This window comes from Hyperolius riggenbachi, chromosome 1, assembly GCF_040937935.1.
Source record: "Hyperolius riggenbachi isolate aHypRig1 chromosome 1, aHypRig1.pri, whole genome shotgun sequence".
Lineage (NCBI taxonomy): Eukaryota > Metazoa > Chordata > Amphibia > Anura > Hyperoliidae > Hyperolius > Hyperolius riggenbachi.
In genome coordinates, this window is record NC_090646.1 from 336,273,673 (window position 1) to 336,292,920 (window position 19,248).

At 45.7% G+C, this 19,248-nt stretch overlaps 1 protein-coding gene across 2 annotated transcripts in view; it reads left to right on the forward strand.

The window, feature by feature from the left end:
• The window catches only part of PEX11G (peroxisomal biogenesis factor 11 gamma), a 30,270-nt gene extending 12,270 nt beyond the window's left edge, over nucleotides 1-18,000 (forward strand). The window contains exons 4-6 of one of the 2 annotated variants that reach the window (XM_068271213.1): nucleotides 8,679-8,754; nucleotides 10,343-10,393; nucleotides 17,354-17,415. In XM_068271213.1, coding sequence (XP_068127314.1) covers nucleotides 8,679-8,754; nucleotides 10,343-10,363 — 97 coding nt within the window. In that variant the 3' untranslated portion in view covers nucleotides 10,364-10,393; nucleotides 17,354-17,415. Of the gene's footprint in view, nucleotides 1-8,678; nucleotides 8,755-10,342; nucleotides 10,394-17,353 lie in introns of both variants that reach the window. The other variant, XM_068271212.1, reaches the window with a different exon arrangement.
• Nucleotides 18,001-19,248: the final 1,248 nt, after the last annotated feature.

A 19,248-nucleotide genomic window follows, 5' to 3' on the forward strand; every position in this document is an offset into this window, starting at 1 on the left:
CCTGTAACTGTTCCTGTTCATGCTCATCCACAGCTGAATCCACCACTCTACGCACGGCACGCTCCAGAAAGAAGGCATACGGGATCAAGTCGCTGATGGCGCCTTCACTGCGACTCACCATGTTTGTCACCTCCTCAAACGGCTGCATGAGCCTGCAGGCATTTCGCATGAGAGTCCAGTACTTCGGCCAGAACATCCCCATCTCCCCAGACTGTGTCCTTTGACTGTAGTTGTAGAGATACTGTTATATGGCTTTCTCCTGTTGTAGCAGGCGGTCGAACATCAGGAGGGTCGAATTCCAGCCAGTCGGGCTATCGCAAATCAAGCGCCTCACCGTCAAGTTGTTTCTCCGCTGAATATCGGCCAAGCGTGCCATGGCCTTGTAAGACCGCCTGAAATTCCCACACAACTTCCTGGCCTGCTATAGGACGTCCTGGGTACTTAGACACAGATCTCTGGATTACGAGATTGAGCACATGTGCCATGCAGGGTACATGTGTCAATTTTCCCAAATTCAAAGCCGAAATGAGATTGCTGCTGTTGTCACACCACGTTGCCAAACTCCAGTTGGTGCGGGGTCAGCCACTGATCCACCTGTTTGTTCAGAGCAGCCAGGAGAGCTCCTCCAGTGTGACTCTCCACTTTGAGGCAAGACATTTCTAAGATGGCGTGACACCGTCGTACCTGGCATGCAGCATAGGCCCTGGGGAGCTGGGGCTGTGTAGCTGGAGAGGAGATCACAGCACCAGTAGAGTTGCGCTGCCACTCAGCCAAGGAGGAGGAGGACAATAGCGAAGAGGATGTAGTAGGAGGAGAAGGAGAGGAGGTGGCAGCAGGCCTGCCTGCAAGCCGTGGAGGTGTCACAAGTTGGTCCGCTGCACAGCCACGTACTCCCTGCTTGCCATCGGTCACCAGGTTGACCCAATTGGCTGTGTAAGTAATGTACTTGCCCTGACCATGCTTGGCAGACCAGGCATCCGTGGTCAGATGGACCCTTGACGCAACGCTGTGTGCCAGAGATGACACCACTTGCCTTTCTACTTCCCGGTACAGTTTGGGTATCGCCTTTTTAGAGAAATAATTGCGGCCTGGTATCTTCCACTGCGGTGCCCCAATGGCCACAAATTTTTGGAAGGCCTCAGAGTCCACCAGCTGGTATGGTAATAGCTGGCGGGATAACAGTTCCGCCAAGCCAGCTGTCAGACGCCAGGCAAGGGGGTGACTGGCAGACATTGGCTTCTTCTGCTCAAAGATTTTCCCTCACGGACACCTAGCTGCTGTTGAGCAGGAGCCGCTCAAGGTGAGAGGCGGAGTGGAAGAGGTTGGCTGTGATTGTGAAGGTGCAAGGGAGAAAGAGGCTGAAAAAGATGATGCACCTGAAGGAGGAAGAGGAGGAGGAGGGTGGCTTTGCTTTTGTGTGCTGCTTTTGCTCAGGTGGTCTTCCCATTGCAGTTTATGCCTTTTCTGCATGTGCCTTCGTAAGGCAGTTGTCCCTACGTGGGTGTTGGCCTTTCCACGGCTCAATTTTTGGTGGCAGAGAGTACAGATGGCATTGCTCTGATCTTTGGCATACACACTATAAAAAATGTGCACACCACTGAGCCACCCTGGGGTGTGGGCACTATGGTATTCATGTTGGCTGGCTGTCCATAGGTGGCGATACATGGCGCCAGACACTGCCACCAGCTGTTTCTGACGAGCTCCCCCTGCTTCTTTCAGCAACTCGTCTCCTCCTACTCATCTCTGACTCCCCCTCTGAACTGTTCATCTCCTCTATTGGGAGCCCACATGTCATCAGTATCATCATAATCATCCTCCCCAGCTTCGCTTGTATCAAACACCTCCAAAACTGCACCATCAGCAGGTACTTCATCCTCCTCCTCCTCCTCACACGTTACGTCCATAGTGTCGCCTAACTCAGACATACAGTACACACCAGAAGTTTGGACACACCTTCTCATTCAAAGAGTTTTTTTCTTTATTTTCATGACTATGAACATTGTAGATTCACACTGAAGGCATCCAACCGATGAATTAACACATGTGGAAGTATAGTACATAACCAAAAACTGTGAAACAACTGAAAATATGTCATATTCTAGGTTCTTCAAAGTAGCCACCTTTTGCTTTGATTACTGCTTTGCACACTCTTGGCATTCTGTTGATGAGCTTCAAGAGGTAGTCACCTGAAGTGGTCTTCCAACAGTCTTAAAGAAGTTCCCAGAGATGCTTAGCACTTGTTGGCCCTTTTGCCTTCACTCTGCGGTCCAGCTCACCCTAAACCATCTCGATTGGGTTCAGGTCTGGTGACTGTGGAGGCCAGGTCATCTGGCGCAGCACCCCATCACTCTTTCCTGGTCAAATAGCCCTTACACAGCCTGGAGGTGTGTTTGGGGTCATTGTCCTGTTGAAAAGTAAATGATGGTCCAACTAAACGCAAACTGGATGGAATAGCATGTTGCTGCAAGATGCTGTGGTAGCCATGCTTGTTCAGTATGCCTTCAATTTTGAATAAATACCCAACAGTGTCACCAGCAAAGCACCCCAACACCATCACACTCCATGCTTCATGGTGGGAACCATTCCTCCATGCTTCATGGTGGGAACCAGGCATGTAGAGACCATCCGTTCATCTTTTCTGCGTCGCACAAAGACACGGTGGTTGGAACCAAAAATTTCAAATTTGGACTCATCAAACCAAAGCACAGATTTCCACTGGTCTAATGTCCATTCCTTGTGTTCTTTAGCCCAAACAAGTCTCTTCTGCTTGTTGCCTGTCCTTAGCAGTGGTTTTCTAGTAGATATTCTACCATGAAGGCCTGATTCACACAGTCTCCTCTTAACAATTGTTCTAGAGATATTTCTGCTGCTAGAACTCTGTGTGGCATTGACCTGGTCTCTAATCTGAGCTGCTGTTAACCTGCGATTTCTGAGGCTGGTGACTCAGATGGACTTATGCTCCACAGCAGAGGTGACTCTTGGTCTTCCTTTCCTGGGGCGGTCCGCATGTGAGCCAGTTTCTTTGTAGCGTTTGATGGTTTTTGATACTACACTTGGGGACACTTTCAAAGTTTTCCCAATTTTTCGGACTGACTGACCTTCATTTCTTAAAGTAATGATGGCCACTCGTTTTTCTTTACTTAGCTGCTTTTTTCTTGCCATAATACAAATTCTAACAGTCTATTAAGTACGACTATCAGCTGTGTATCCACCTGACTTCTCCACAACGCAACTGATGGTCCCAACCCCAATTATAAGGCAAGAAATCCCACTTATTAAACCTGACAGGGCACACCTGTGAAGTGAAAACCATTTCAGGTGACTACCTCTTGAAGCTCATCAAGAGAATGCCAAGAGTGTGCATAGCAGTAATCAAAGCAAAAGGTGGCTACTTTGAAGAACCTAGAATATGACATATTTCTCCCATCGTCCTCCAGGACGGCTGCTGCTGAGACATTGTTGTCTCCTGTCACACTGGAAACACCTGAAATAAATTGTAAAGTTAATTAGGTATGAGTCCATAAAGGACTCCTCCTCCCCCTCTCATTCAGTTTTTTGTTGTTTCCCATTCATGCTGGACGCCTGATTAGTGAGCTCCTTTGTTATTTTGTCTGGCATGGGGGTTGCCTGGGGCACCGATGTTATAGATAGGATTTACTGCCTTGTGGTGGTTAGGGGCTGGTAACGGAAGTTTCGGCCCTGGTGGGAGACGGTAAGGGAATGTGTTTTATCTGGTCTCCTTCACTCTCGCTTGTAGGAGAAGCCACCATGGCCGCCTTACATGGCGTGATTGTGCGCAGCCGGATCGGAGTGGCCGAGTGCTAATCTCGCGGGATTTCGCCAAAGGTATGACGTCACTTCCGCTTCCGGTTTCTGGGGAGGACGGGCGGGGTGGCGTCCAGAACCAGGAAGTGTGGCTATACAAGCCACACTTGGACGCACATGTAACGCCGCATACGCTGCAATATGGAGCAGCTGCAGACCTCCAACACGGCAGCAGATGACACCCTGGCGGCTGTATCCCAGGAGGCTGGCGCAGGTCCGCGGATATGTGGGCGAGCAGTGGAAGTTTTTTTTCACATGTTACAGGCAACATTGCAATAATAGAATGTTCTCTGTCTTGTGTTTTCTCCCCACAGAAAGCCACAGCAAAGCAAAAAATAAGATGTAGAGTGTGCAATGCTAGGCTTCAGGAGGGGGCAACTAAAAATATATGCAGAGACTGTCATTTACAGTCAAAACCACCTCCTACTCCAGGGGAAGAGAGCTCCCAGGCTACTTTAGCACTATTAGACCTAATGCAAACAGTGAAGGATGAAATCTCTAATACTTTTACTGCTTTCAGATCAGCACTGTCAGTTACCCAGGATCAATCCTCAGCGTCTATTCCACACAGGGTAGATCATCTGGGAGACCCACAGGCAGGTCAATCCGATGCTGATCGCTTAGATCAGCAACCTGGGATTCCTCAGCTAGACCCTGTATCTAATGTTCAGGTCTCTTCTGAAGGTTCAGAAGAAGAGGGGGAAGCCATAGAATCAGATGTCTCAGAGAGATCTAAGGCAGTCAAAGCTACTCGCTATTTATTTTCTGCAGAGGATACGGAAGAAATACTAAAGGCAGTGTATGACTCTGAACAGATTAAATCTGATTTACCTGTTACTTCCGTTCGTGATAACATTTATAAGGGTTTGGTACAAGAAGCAATCAAGGTTTTTCCCATACATGACTCCATTAAGGAACTTATTAAATCTCAGTGGAAAGATCCGGAAAAACGTTTGTTTATTCCAAGATCTTTTAAAAGGAGGTTTCCCTTCAAAGATGAAGAAGAATCTCCTTGGTCAAAATGCCCTAAGTTAGATGCTGCTTTGGCGCAATATTCTAAAAACTCGGATTTATCTTTTGAAGATGCAGGATCCCTTAAAGATCCTATGGACAAAAAGGCTGAAGCCTTGCTCAAAAGAGCATGGGATGCAGTGGCTTTTTCTTTTAAACCGGCTATAGCTTCAATTTGCTTGGCTAGAAATTTGGTGAGATGGGTTGAAGGATTACAGAATCATCTAGTGGCGGGCACGCCGCATGAGAAGATTCTGGAATCTTTACCGGTCATTACTAAGTCGGTAGCCTTCCTTGCGGATGCAGCATCGGAAAGCTTAAGGGCATCGGCAAAAGCAGCGGCTCTTGTTAATTCCTCCAGACGGGCTGTTTGGTTAAACGCCTGGGAGGGAGATTGTGCTTCGAAACATAATCTATGCTCCATGGAGTTCCAGGGGAATTGTTATTTGGGGAAGATCTTGATGCAGTGTTAGAAAGATCTTATGACAAAGGGAAAAAAATTTCCGGACAAAAAGAAGATTACCAAAAAGCCCTTCATGAATAAGAGGAACCCGGTAAGGGGAGAATCTTCTACTACAGGTACTTTTCAGTCCAAAAGATGGACTTATAATGCGGGCAGAGGTAGGGGTTCCTTTCTGTTCAACAAAACCCAGGGCCCTCCCGCAAAACCAGCAAAATGACTATCAGGGTCCTGTAGGGGGGAGGTTAGAACAATTTCTTCCTGCATGGAAAGAGGTAACCAAAAGTCCTTATGTTCTGAATTTAATCCAGTACGGTTACCGAATAGAGTTCAGTGCAGTTCCTCCTCCCAGCACATTAGTGACGGGGATCCCGAGAGATCCTCAGTGGGCACAGGCGTTAAGGCACTCAGTAATATCATTACTGGAAAAAAATGTGATCAGGAGAGTCCCGCTGCAGAAACATTTCCAGGGGTTTTATTCAAAAGTTTTTCTTGTCCGCAAACCATCAGGGAAGTTCCGAATGATTCTGTACTTGAAACCCCTGAACCCTTACATTGTGGAGAAAAAAATCCGTATGGAAAGCATTACCTCTGTAAAAAACTCGATGTTCGCGGAAGCGTTCCTTGCAACTTTGGATTTAGAAGATGCATATCTTCACGTACCGATTCACCCAGCTTGTCAGAAGTTTCTCAGGTTTGCGATTCAGATCGGAGAATCAATGTCATTACCAATATCGAGCCCTTCCGTTCGGAATAACGTCCGCGCCGAGAATTTTCACGAAAGCCGTAGCAGAGGTAATCGCTTTTCTTCATCTCCACAATGTAAGGGTTCTACCGTATCTGGACGATTTCCTATTCTTAGCAGAAACCGAGGACATTTTAAAGAAGCAGCTAAATTTTTCAATAAAGTGGTTAACAAAGCTGGGATGGATTGTAAGCAAAGAAAAATCCCAGCCAAATCCAACCCCAAAAATATTGTTTTTGGGGTTGCTATGGGACACCACAACGCAGATGGTATACCTACCAGAAGACAAGGTGGAAAAATTAATACAGAAGGTGCAGACTTTCAGGGAAGAAAAAAAGAGTATTGCTAAGGGGAATCATGTCTCTACTGGGACAGATGTCCTCCACTTTCCCAGCAGTAGAGTGGGCCCAGGCTCATTCAAGAGTTACCCAGACCTGGTTTCTCTTCATTTGGGACAGGAATCAGAGGTCCTTGGACAACTATGTACAATGCCCGGACCAGGTCCTTCGGTCCCTTCAGTGGTGGACTTGTCAAAATCACTTGTCACTAGGGAGACGTTGGCTCCAGATGTCCCCGGCAAGAGTCTACACAGACGCCAGTTTGTCGCGGTGGGGGGCCCATTATTCAGATTTCCAAGTCAGCGGCCTCTGGGGTCAGGAGATGATGAGCAGCTCATCAAATTTCCGAGAATTGATGGCGGTAAAACTGGGGCTCCTACGACTTCAAGTTCACCTAGTGGATAAAGAAGTTCTAGTATACTCGGACAACATTGTTACAGTGTCCTACTTGAAGAAACAAGGGGGAACCAGAGTTGAAAGTCTGCGAGATCTCGCATTGACTATAATGACTTGGGCAGAACTGAATCTGATCTCTCTGAATGCGGTGCACATTCAGGGAATCAAAAACAGATGGGCAGATTCACTCAGCAGGGGGATGTCAGTGGAAGCAGAGTGGCAACTCAATCAGCAGATTTTTCTACAGATCATACAGGAATGGGGTTGCCCAATTATAGATCTGTTTGCGACGCCGCAAAACGCAAAGGTAGAGGACTTCTGTTCTCTACACCCTACAGTGCCGGAGAATCGTCTGGATGCGTTAGTGGTGGAATGGCCAAAGGGACTTCTCTATGCCCCCCCCCCCCCCCCCCTTCAAACTGATTCCCAGGGTTCTCAGCAAGATACAGATATCAGATTGCACGGTTATATTCATAGGTCCAAATTGGCCCAGGAGAGCTTGGTTCCCATATCTCCAAAAGTTGGTCATCAGGGGTCCTTGGTACTTGGGCAGCGGGGCAGATCTGTTGATACAGGGAAGTCGGTATCATCCCAATCCACACATGTTAAACCTCACAGCTTGGATGCTGAAGAAAGCATCTTAGAGCAACAGGGGTTTTCAAAAAAGGTTATTTTCCACTTTAGTGAAGTGTAGAAAACCTTCAACAAGAAAAAAGTACGCCAAAATTTGGAAAGCTTTTTTGTTTTGGAAAGAAAAAAATGGGGTCAGAACTAATGACCTAAAGTTCATTTTGGAGTTTTTGCAGAGTGGTGTAGATTTGGGACTAGCAGTTAGTTCACTAAGAGTTCACGTTTCTGCGCTCTCTGTTTTTCTAAATAGACAGTTGTCAAAAAATAATTTTGTTAAAAATTTTCTCACATCGGTAGCCAGGTCACAACCAATTTCAGAAAAGTTGGTGCCGCCTTGGGACTTATCCTTAGTTCTAGATTTCCTAACGTCGGAAAAGTTTTTGAACCTTTGTCAGAAGTACCTTTGAAGTTTTTGTCTCTAAAGGTAGCTTTTCTGATAGCTATCACATCAGCAAGGAGAGTTAGCGACATTCAGGCCTTGGCCATTAAGGATCCATATATGGTGGTACACCCGGACAGGATAGTTTTTAAACCAGATCCAGCGTATTTACCTATGGTAGCCACAGCCTTTCATAGGTCGCAGGAAATAATTCTACCTTCTTTTTCCTCAAATCCTACCAATGATCGAGAAAAGAAATGGAGTACGCTAGACGTTAGGAGAGCAGTTTTAGTTTACCTTCAGCGCACTGCTGACTGGAGTAGGTCGAGCCATTTATTAATTTCTCATGCAGGTTCAGGAAAGGGGTTACAAGCATCTAAGAGCACTATTTCTAGATGGGTAAAGGAAGTTATCACATTAGCTTATAAAGCCTCTAATACAACAGCTCCTACTAAAGTAACAGCACACTCTACTAGATCTTTGGCAGCATCATGGGCAGAAAGGTCAGGGGCAAGCCTAGAGCAGATTTGCAAAGCCGCAACCTGGTCTTCACACACCACATTCATCAGACACTATCGGGTGGAACTACTTTCAAGCCAGGACCAAAGTTTTGGACGAAAGGTTCTACAGGCCATCATCCCTCCCTAAGGTAAAATTTCTCGCTGGTCTCAGCAGCAGCCGTCCTGGAAGACGATGGGAGAAAGCCCCAGCTGCTTACCTGTAGCCGTGTTTCGGCGAGTCCTCCAGGACGGCTGCCAGAGTTCCCAACCCTACATATGAGAGAGAATTATATACGTATACATGGATGAATGGGTACTCAGGATTAACTGAATGAGAGGGGGAGGAGGAGTCCTTTATGGACTCATACCTAATTAACTTTTCAATTTATTTCAGGTATTTCCAGTGTGACAGGAGACAACAATGTCTCAGCAGCAGCCGTCCTGGAGGACTCGCCGAAACACGGCTACAGGTAAGCAGCTGGGGCTTTTCAGTTGTTTCACACTTTTTGGTTATGTACTATGCTTCCACATGTGTTAATTCATAGTTTGGATGCCTTCAGTGTGAATCTACAATGTTCATAGTCATGAAAATAAAGAAAATTCTTTGAATGAGAAGGTGTGTCCATACTTTTGGTCTGTACTGTATGAGATGGTGTAACTTGCTTAGCGCCTTCATCTTGTTGTAACAATAATGGCTGTGAATCGGTGATTTCCCCACCAAATAACTCCTGCAAAGTGTCAAATGTAATGGATGTGGTACTTGGAGTAGCGCTGGTGGCTGCGGAAGATGAGGTGTTCTGTGTTAAATAGTCAACCACGTCCTGACAATCTTGGGAGTTGATGGGACGTGCCTACCTCTGAGCACTGTCTAGGGTCGCACAAAATCACGTCAGCATGACCTCAAACAGACCTGTCGGGTGGCCTGCCTCTGGGTCTGCCTCTGCCTGTTTTGTCCATATCGGGGGGGAAGGGGGGGGAGAGATGAAGTGAAAGTTATGCACTGACTTGACTAATACAATGTGTAGTCACACAGGTGCAGTGAGAGGTATGCAGTGACCGGTATTACAATTCAATGTGCAGCTGTCACACAGGTGCAGTTAACAGGTATGCACGGACTGGTATACTAAACAGCGCGCGGTCACACAGGTGCAGTCAACAGGTATGCAGGGATTGGTATTACAAATGTGCAGCTGCCTGTCTCTCTCTCTCTCTCTCTCACACACACACACACACACACACACACCGTGAATAGGTGCAATGACTGGTATTAACAATGCGTGCGCTCATGTAGGTAGGTAGGTGCACTAAACAGTGAACAGGTGCAGTGATTGGGATTACAAATGTGCAGCTGCCACACACACACACATGTACGTACCGTAAACAGGTGCAATGACTGGTGGTATTAACAATGTGTGCGCTCACGTAGGTAGGTAGGTGCACTGAACAGTGAACAGGTGCAGTGATTGGGATTACATATGTGCAGCTGCCTTTCACACACACAGGTAGTCACTCACTGAATGTGCTGGGCCTGGCCGTGGCACAGTAGAAATTACCACCAACAAGAACAAGATTAGCTCTCAAAAGCTGTTGAGGGGTGCTTTTTTAGCAATAAGAATCAGCAAGGAGCAAGCTAACAAGCCTACAAGAACCTAACTAAGCTTTCCCTATAGCTCTCTCTGCAGCAGCTTTCCCTTCTCTAATTACTGCAGGCACACGAGTCCAGTGCCTGACGCTGCCTGCCTTTTATAAGGGGGCGTGGGGCTCCAGGGTGGAGTGTAGCCTGATTGGCTACAATGTGCCTGCTGACTGTGATGTAGATGGTCAAAGTTGACCCTAATGATGTAGTATAGGGGCTGACCAAACTTCCAAAAAAGTTTGCGGTTCTCCGCAATCGCGAACCACCGAAGTTCGCCGGTTCCCGTTTGCCGGTGAACCGTTCGGGCCATCTCTAATGGTAGCATAGGTATTTTTTCTTTGCCTTAGGTTCTTTTTGAATTTTTTTTTAAGTAGATGACTTATTTTACACTTATTCTCCATTTTTTCCATTTCACCTCCTAGGTCTTTAAGAATGTTGATTAAACTGAGAAGAAGTAAAGGAAGACATTCTGAGTAAGTTATCGTACTTTGTGTTCAATATTAGAATGCGCCTGTCACTTTTCAACATTTTCAAATGAAATCTATGTTAGAAAATATGTTTAGTCTTCCAACAATCCTATGCTGGGAATATACAATAAGATTTTTCAGCAGATTTCCTGACCAATTGATTTTCAGATTGTTTTTCCTATCAATTTACATTCACTTCTGTGAGGAAATCTATCATAAAAACAAAATTAAATCAAATCAGACCTGTCGGAAATGATCTATCCAACCATCGATCTGCCAAAAAAACTCATTGTGTACTCCCAGCATCATAAATTGAGTTGTGCTAATCCACTGATCATGCAAGCATGAAAGTAGCAACACTGTGGAATGTCAGGTCCTGCCTTTAGCCTCCTCCTTATGCCCAATTCAAGATTAAAAAAATAAGTGTATTTATGTCACTGTATTAACCACTTGAGGACCACAGTCTTTCTACCCCTTAAGGACCGGCCACTTTTTTTCCATTCAGACCACTGCAGCTTTCACGGTTTATTGCTCGCTCATACAACCTACCACCTAAATGAATTTTGGCTCCTTTTCTTGTCACTAATAAAGCTTTCTTTTGGTGCTATTTGATTGCTCCTGCGATTTTTACTTTTTATTATATTCATCAAAAAAGACATGAATTTTGGCAAAAAAATGATTTTTTTAACTTTCTGTGCTGACAATTTTCAAATAAAGTAAAATTTCTGTATACATGCAGCGCGAAAAATGTGGACAGACATGTTTTTGATAAAAAAAAAACCATTCAGTGTATATTTATTGGTTTGGCTAAAAGTTATAGCGTTTACAAACTATGGTGCAAAAAGTGAATTTTCCCATTTTCAAGCATCTATGACTTTTCTGACCCCCTGTCATGTTTCATGAGGGGCTAGAATTCCAGGATAGTATAAATACCCCCCAAATGACCCCATTTTGGAAAGAAGACATCCCAAAGTATTCACTGAGAGGCATAGTGAGTTCATAGAAGATATTATTTTTTGTCACAAGTAAGCGGAAAATGACACTTTGTGACAAAAAAAAAGAAAAAAAAAAAAAGAATCCATTTCTTCTAACTTGCGACAAAAAAAAATGAAATCTGCCACGGACTCACCATGCCCCTCTCTGAATACCTTGAAGTGTCTACTTTCCAAAATGGGGTCATTTGTGGGGTGTGTTTACTGTCCTCGCATTTTGGGGGGTGCTAATTTGTAAGCACCCCTGTAAAGCCTAAAGGTGCTCATTGGACTTTGGGCCCCTTAGCGCAGTTAGGCTGCAAAAAAGTGCCACACATGTGGTATTGCCGTACTCAAGAGAAGTAGTAGAATGTGTTTTGGGGTGTATTTTTACACATACCCATGCTGGGTGGGAGAAATATCTCTGTAAATGACAATTTTTTCATTTGTTTTACACACAATTGTCCATTTACAGAGTTATTTCTCCCACCCAGCATGGGTATGTGTAAAAATACACCCCAAAACACATTGTACTACTTCTCCCGAGTACGGCGATACCACATGTGTGGCACTTTTTTGCACCCTAACTGCGCTAAAGGGCCCAAAGTCCAATGAGTACCTTTAGGATTTCACAAGTCATTTTGCGGAATTTGATTTCCAGACTACTCCTCACGGTTTAGGGCCCCTAAAATGCCAGGGCAGTATAGGAACCCCACAAATGACCCCATTTTAGAAAGAAGACACCCCAAGGTATTCCGTTAGGAGTATGGTGAGTTCATAGAAGATTTTATTTTTTGTCAAAAGTTAGTGGAAAATGACACTTTGTGAAAAAAACAATAAAAATCAATTTTCCGCTAACTTTTGACAAAAAATAAAATCTTCTATGAACTCACCATACTCCTAACGGAATACCTTTGGGTGTCTTCTTTCTAGAATGGGGTCATTTGTGGGGTTACTATACTGCCCTGGCATTTTAGGGGCCCTAAACCGTGAGGAGTAGTCTTGAAACCAAATGTCGCAAAATGACCTGTGAAATCCTAAAGGTACTCATTGGACTTTGGGCCCCTTAGCGTACTTAGGGTGTAAAAAAGTGCCACACATGTGGTACCGCCGTACTCAGGAGAAGTAGTATAATGTGTTTTGGGGTGTATTTTTACACATACCCATGCTAAGTGGGAGAAATATCTCTGTAAATGACAATTGTTTGATTTGTTTTACACACAATTGACCATTTACATAGAAATTTCTCCCACCCAGCATGGGTATGTGTAAAAATACACCCCAAAACACATTATACTACTTTTCCTGAGTACGGCGGTACCACATGTGTGACGCAGCCTAGGTGCGCTAAGGGGCCCAACGTCCTATTCACGGGTCATTTTGAGGCATTTGTTTTCTAGACTACTCCTCGCGGTTTAGGGCCCCTAAAATGCCAGGGCAGTATAGGAACCCCACAAGTGACCACATTTTAGAAAGACACCCCAAGGTATTCCGTTAGGTGTATGGCGAGTTCATAGAAGATTTTATTTTTTGTCACAAGTTAGTGAAAAATGACACTTTGTGAAAAAAAAACAATAAAAATCAATTTCCGCTAACTTTTGACAAAAAATAAAATCTTCTATGAACTCGTCATACACCTAACAGAATACCTTGGGGTGTCTTTTTTTCTAAAATGGGGTCACTTGTGGGGTTCCTATACCGCCCTGGCATTTTACGGGCCCAAAACCGTGAGTAGTCTGGAAACCAAATGTCTCAAAATGACTGTTCAGGGGTATAAGCATCTGCAAATTTTGATGACAGGTGGTCTATGAGGGGGCGAATTTTGTGGAACCGGTCATAAGCAGGGTGGCCTTTTAGATGACAGGTTGTATTGGGCCTGATCTGATGGATAGGAGTGCTAGGGGGGTGACAGGAGGTGATTGATGGGTGTCTCAGGGGGTGGTTAGAGGGGAAAATAGATGCAATCAATGCACTGGGGAGGTGATCGGAAGGGGGTCTGAGGGGGATCTGAGGGTTTGGCCGAGTGATCAGGAGCCCACACGGGGCAAATTAGGGCCTGATCTGATGGGTAGGTGTGCTAGGGGGTGACAGGAGGTGATTGATGGGTGTCTCAAGGTGTGATTAGAGGGGGGGATAGATGCAAGCAATGCACTGGCGAGGTGATCAGGGCTGGGGTCTGAGGGCATTCTGAGGGTGTGGGCGGGTGATTGAGTGCCCTAGGGGCAGATAGGGGTCTAATCTGATAGGTAGCAGTGACAGGGGGTGATTGATGGGTAATTAGTGGGTGTTTAGGGTAGAGAACAGATGTGAACACTGCACTTGGGAGGTGATCGGACGTCGGATCTGCGGGCGATCTATTGGTGTGGGTGGGTGATCAGATTGCCCGCAAGGGGCAGGTTAGGGGCTGATTGATGGGTGGCAGTGACAGCGGGTGATTGATGGGTGGCAGTGACAGGGGGTGATTGATGGGTGGCAGTGACAGGGGGTGATTGATGGGTGATTGATAGGTGATTGACAGGTAATCAGTGGGTTATTACAGGGGAGAACAGATGTAAATATTGCACTGGCGAATTGATAAGGGGGGGTCTGAGGGCAATCTGAGCGTGTAGGCGGGTGATTGGGTGCCCGCAAGGGGCAGATTAGGGTCTGATCTGATGGGTAACAGTGACAGGTGGTGATAAGGGGTGATTGATGGGTAATTAGTGGGTGTTTAGAGGAGAGAATAGATGGAAACACTGCGCTTGGGTGGTGATCTGATGTCGGATCTGCGGGCGATCTATTGGTGTGGGTGGGTGATCAGTTTGCCCGCAAGGGGCAGGTTAGGGGCTGATTGATGGGTGGCAGTGACAGGGGGTGATTGATGGGTGATAGGTGATTGGCAGGTGATTGACAGGTGATCAGTGGGTTATTACAGGGAAGGACAGATGTAATTAATGCACTGGTGAATTGATAAGGGGGGGGGGGGGGGGTCTGAGGGCAATCTGAGCGTGTGGGCGGGTGATTGGGTGCCCGCAAGGGGCAGCTTAGGGTCTGATCTGATAGGTAACAGTGACAGGTGGTGATAGGGGGTGATTGATGGGTGATTGATGGGTAATTAGTGGGTGTTTAGAGAAGATAACAGATGTAAACAATACATTTGGGAGGTAATCTGACAGCGGGTTTGCGGGCGATCTAATGGTGTGGGTGGGTGATCAGATTGCCCGCAAGGGGCAGGTTAGGGGCTGATTGATGGGTGGCAGTGACAGGGGGTGATTGATGGGTGATAGGTGATTGGCAGGTGATTGACAGGTGATCAGTGGGTTATTACAGGGAAGAACAGATGTAATTAATGCACTGGCGAATTGATAAGGGGGGGTCAGAGGGCAATCTGAGCGTGTTGGCGGGTGATTGGGTGCCCGCAAGGGGCAGATTAGGGTCTGATCTGATAGGTAAAAGTGACAGGTGGTGATAGGGGGTGATTGATGGGTAATTAGTGGGTGTTTAGAGGAGAGAATAGATGTAAACAATGGATTAGGGAGGTGATCTGATGTCGGATCTGCGGGCGATCTATTGGTGTGGGTGGGTGATCAGATTGCCCGCAAGGGGCAGGTTAGGGGCTGATTGTTGGGTGGCAGTGACAGTGGGTGATTGATGGGTGATTGACGGGTGATTGACAGGTTATCAGGGAAGATAGATGCATACAGTACACAGGGGGGGGGGGGGTCTGGGGGGGGTCTGGGGAGAATCTGAGGGGTGGGGGGGTGATCAGGAGGGGGCAGGGGGGGGATAAAAAAAAATAGCGTTGACAGATAGTGACAGGGAGTGATTGATGGGTTATTAGGGGGGTGATTGGGTGCAAACAGGGGTCTGGGGGGTGGGCAGGGGGGGGTCTGAGGGGTGCTGTGGGCGATCAGTGGGCGGGGGGGGGGGGCAGATCAGTGTGTTTGAGTGCAGACTAGGGTGGCTGCAGCCTGCCCTGGTGGTCCCTCGGACACTGGGACCACCAGGGCAGGAGGCAGCCTGTATAATACACTTTGTATACATTACAAAGTGTATTATACACTTTGTAGCGGCGATCGCGGGGTTAACATCCCGCCGGCGCTTCCGTATGGCCGGCGGGATGTTACGGCGGGTGGGCGGAGCCAGTTGCCGGGGGAAGCGCGCGTCATCAATGACGCGATCGCTCCCCCGGCATGCCTAAAGGACGCGCCGCCTGAAGGCGTATTGCGGTCCTTTAGGCGTCCACTTTGCCGCCGCCCATGGGCTGTGGGCGGTCGGCAAGTGGTTAAAAGGGTAGAAACTCTTTTGGATTTCCACTTCACTTTACAGAAAAGAAAAAGCACATTCTTAACAGCCCAGCTATAATAAGAGTATAGCACTATGGCAAAGTGTGGATCATGTCTCACTGGATTTATCATGGGGCAGCAGCAAGCCTTCCTGACCCTCACTGAAGATGGCTATGTTGTGACTCCTGTAAAGACTCTGGCTGTGATACTAAGCTGATGTTATTCTTTACCAGTACTGTCTGGTACTTTAACATGTTGGAAAAAGTAACAGGTTGTCTTTAACCACTTCACAACTAGAGGTTGTTTTCATCTTATGGATCAGAGCAGTTTTGACATTTAGCCCCTTGTTCTTTTCTAGTGGTTCTGTATCTCCATGAGCTTATCTGGGTATTCTGCAGCACTGGTCCAAAACATATCCCATATAGTCATATCAATCCATGCCATACACGGATACGGACCAGAAAGTTTGAAATGGGGTTTATGCATTTTGGGTTGATGTGGGTCTGTAAAATGTATAAGCTATAGGCTCACTATACACCAGCAGTTCTGGATGTGTGCCTGCCTTTATTGGCATAAAGAGTTTATTTTCATATTCAGCAGTATGCATCATTGGAAACCAGTTGCTAACTTAAACCAGAAGGTATTTGTGATAATTCAGCTTTAAGAAGGCTTTTCTGTCTGTTTTAGCCCCTTATTCTCTCCTACTAGTTCTGGGTCACCATAAGCTAGCTGGGCATTCTGAATAGAGATGCTCGCTGGATTCCGCGAAATTCTGGATTCCGCGGAATTCTCAATTCCGCGATTCTGGACGGAATTGGGTCAATTCTGATTCCGCCAGTCGGAACGGAATTGCTCTATCTCTAAAACGAAATTCTGCAGAATTTTACGGAATTCACATTTATTTCTTCACCTATCTATTTCTACTCCCTCCTCCCCTCCTCCTTCCTCCCTTCCTTCCTTCCTGGGGTGGTATAGTGGTTAAATGAGTTACCTACTGCACACTGAGACCTGTGTTCAATTCCCAGCCCAGCCTGGGTTCAATTCCCAGCCACGGTATGTAAGCTGGCTTTTGAAATTCTACAAATCCTTAAGCATGCTACTTTTTCACTTGGATTGATCATAATGGTACATGCTAGGCTGGCTTCAGCATGTAGTGTGGTTGGTGGTATAGGGGTTAAGTCAGATACCTACCACACACTGAGACCTGGGTTCAATTCCCAGCCACGGTATGTAAGCTGGCTTTTGAAATTCTACAATTCCCTGGAAGATGAGACCCTGGGGGGAGGAGGGAGGAAGGGAGGACTAAGTTAATAGGGACTATGGGCTACCATATAGGATAAACAAGGTCTCTTTAGCGATTTTTTTTTTTTTTTTTTTTTTTTTTTTTTTTTTTTTTTTTCAATTTGTCCGCCGGAATTCCGAGGAATTTCGTAAAAATCCAGCGGAATTTTCATAGCGACGGAATTTTACACTGACTGAATCAGTTTTTTTCCCAGTGTCCTGTATGACACAGTGAAGCCTTCTTCAAGATGGCTGCCATGCTTCTTTTATTTTTGTAACAGGAGATATTTGAAAGCAAAAGGAGGAGCCCAGCGTTAGGAAGGAGATTGTAAAAATTCTCTTAGGATGCTGATCATAGACCACAGGGGCTTCAAAGATATGCATGGAGTGATACTTTAATGGTAACATTTGATATTTTTCTGATTTGTATTTGTGTTTTTCATTAACAGGGGTGATTCTCCCAAAAGCCGAGGTGAAATAAAATTTCAAATAAAGTCTGAACTTTTGTGCATTATCAGCTGTCTCTCTGATCTGGCAAATGCCATCCACTGGATGCCCCCTGGTTTTCTATGGGGTGGACGTTTCCCTACATGGTTAGTTGGACTAATGGGTACAATGTCATCATTAATTGGAATCTACCAGACTGCTGTTGGGGGGAGCACAGCAGGAGTGTGAAGTTGTGCATAAAATAAGAGTTCCCCCTGACTTTCTGCCTGCCTTGTCCTATGTAAAATGGGATATATATTTAGGTTGTGGGATAATTCCAGCATTCTACCATTGACCAAAATATTTGTAATTCTTTTAATTTTCTTATTTTTTTAGCACTCAGGGTACCGATAGGAAACATCTTTTTTTTTATTGATCAATGTGCTCAAAGGAGTATGATGGCCTTAAAACCCACATTTTGTTTGCATACCAATTTAAAGAATGCAAAAGCTGCCAGACCATTTTCTATTCAGCGCCCAGCTCTCTTATCAAAGAAACAAAATATCATCAATTTACTACATTGTAAGTAAAGCTGGTTTATGGAAATTATTATTCTGGTATTCTGTCAGTACAGCAAAGCACTTACGTTATTAAACTAGAAAGGACTTCCTTTCTGCTCCTATTTTTCCTTATCCTATAATATGGGATTTCATAGTGATCTGAGTAGCTAGAAACAGTTGTATGATTATTAAAGTATGAATGCATTTTAAATGATAAACTTTTGCCTCAGCATAATAACAGTTTCATCAGTGTTGAATTACTAAAGCCCTGTACACATGCTAGATTGTTCTTGGTTGAGGCGGTCTAGCATGCGTACAGTTACAATACAATACAATAACATTTCTAGTTGGCAGTGATGCATCGACCAGTCATCTGCCTGACAGATCATCTCGGCTGAGTGCAGGCAGAGGGCATTGTTCTACTAAAGGGAAAAAGAATACCGGGTCTCAACCTGGGTTTGTGCAATGATGGCGATTATTTAATGTGCCATAGCAGACAAAAAAACCCCATTGTTTAACTGCTCACTTCATGCCACTTCATCATGTGCTGCACCATCAGTCCTCCTCCATAGCAGCAGGAGGGCGGAGGGCTGACCGTGTCTTATGCTGGGAATACACGGCTCGATTCTGAGCCATTTAGATGGCTCGATAATTTCCAACATGTCCGATCTCCCGCCCGATCGTTTCGCTGCTTGATTCTGCATTGAGGACGATGGGAAAAAGATAAGAAAAACGAGCGGAAGATAAGAGAATCGCCTGCAGAATCGATCGGGGAATCTATCGAGCAGGAGAATCGAGCCGTGTATGCCCAGCATTAGACAGAAATGTAACGTGTGTACATAACGTTAGTACATAAGTGATGCAGCAAACCTGGAGTGATTTTTTTTTGTTTTTATTTATTTTTTATTTACCTTAAAGGAATACTATCGATTGAAACTACTTTTTTTTTTAATACTCTATATTAGTGTACACATTAGCACTAGTGCTAGGGGCACTTTATTTATTCACCCAGGTCTCTCTCTCTCGCTATCCCTACTTAAAAATTCATTTCTCACACAGCTCATAGTAATTTGGGTCACCCTGAGCTGCTTGGTTACTCTGTCACACAGCTCACAAATATATTTCACTGTGTCACTCACAGCATGCAGGAGACATGAGGAGAAATGGGCTGATCTGAGGTGGTAACAGGTAACCAAATGAGCTGTAATATTGCTGGAATATAACTACCGTATATACTCGCAAGCAAGCCAAATTTTTTACCCCCCAAAAGTTGGGGGGTCGGCTTGCTTGCGAGTCGTGGGTGGGTGTATAGGTGCTGTCCCTCCCCGCCCCCCCGCGGCCGCCGCTGCTATTACCTT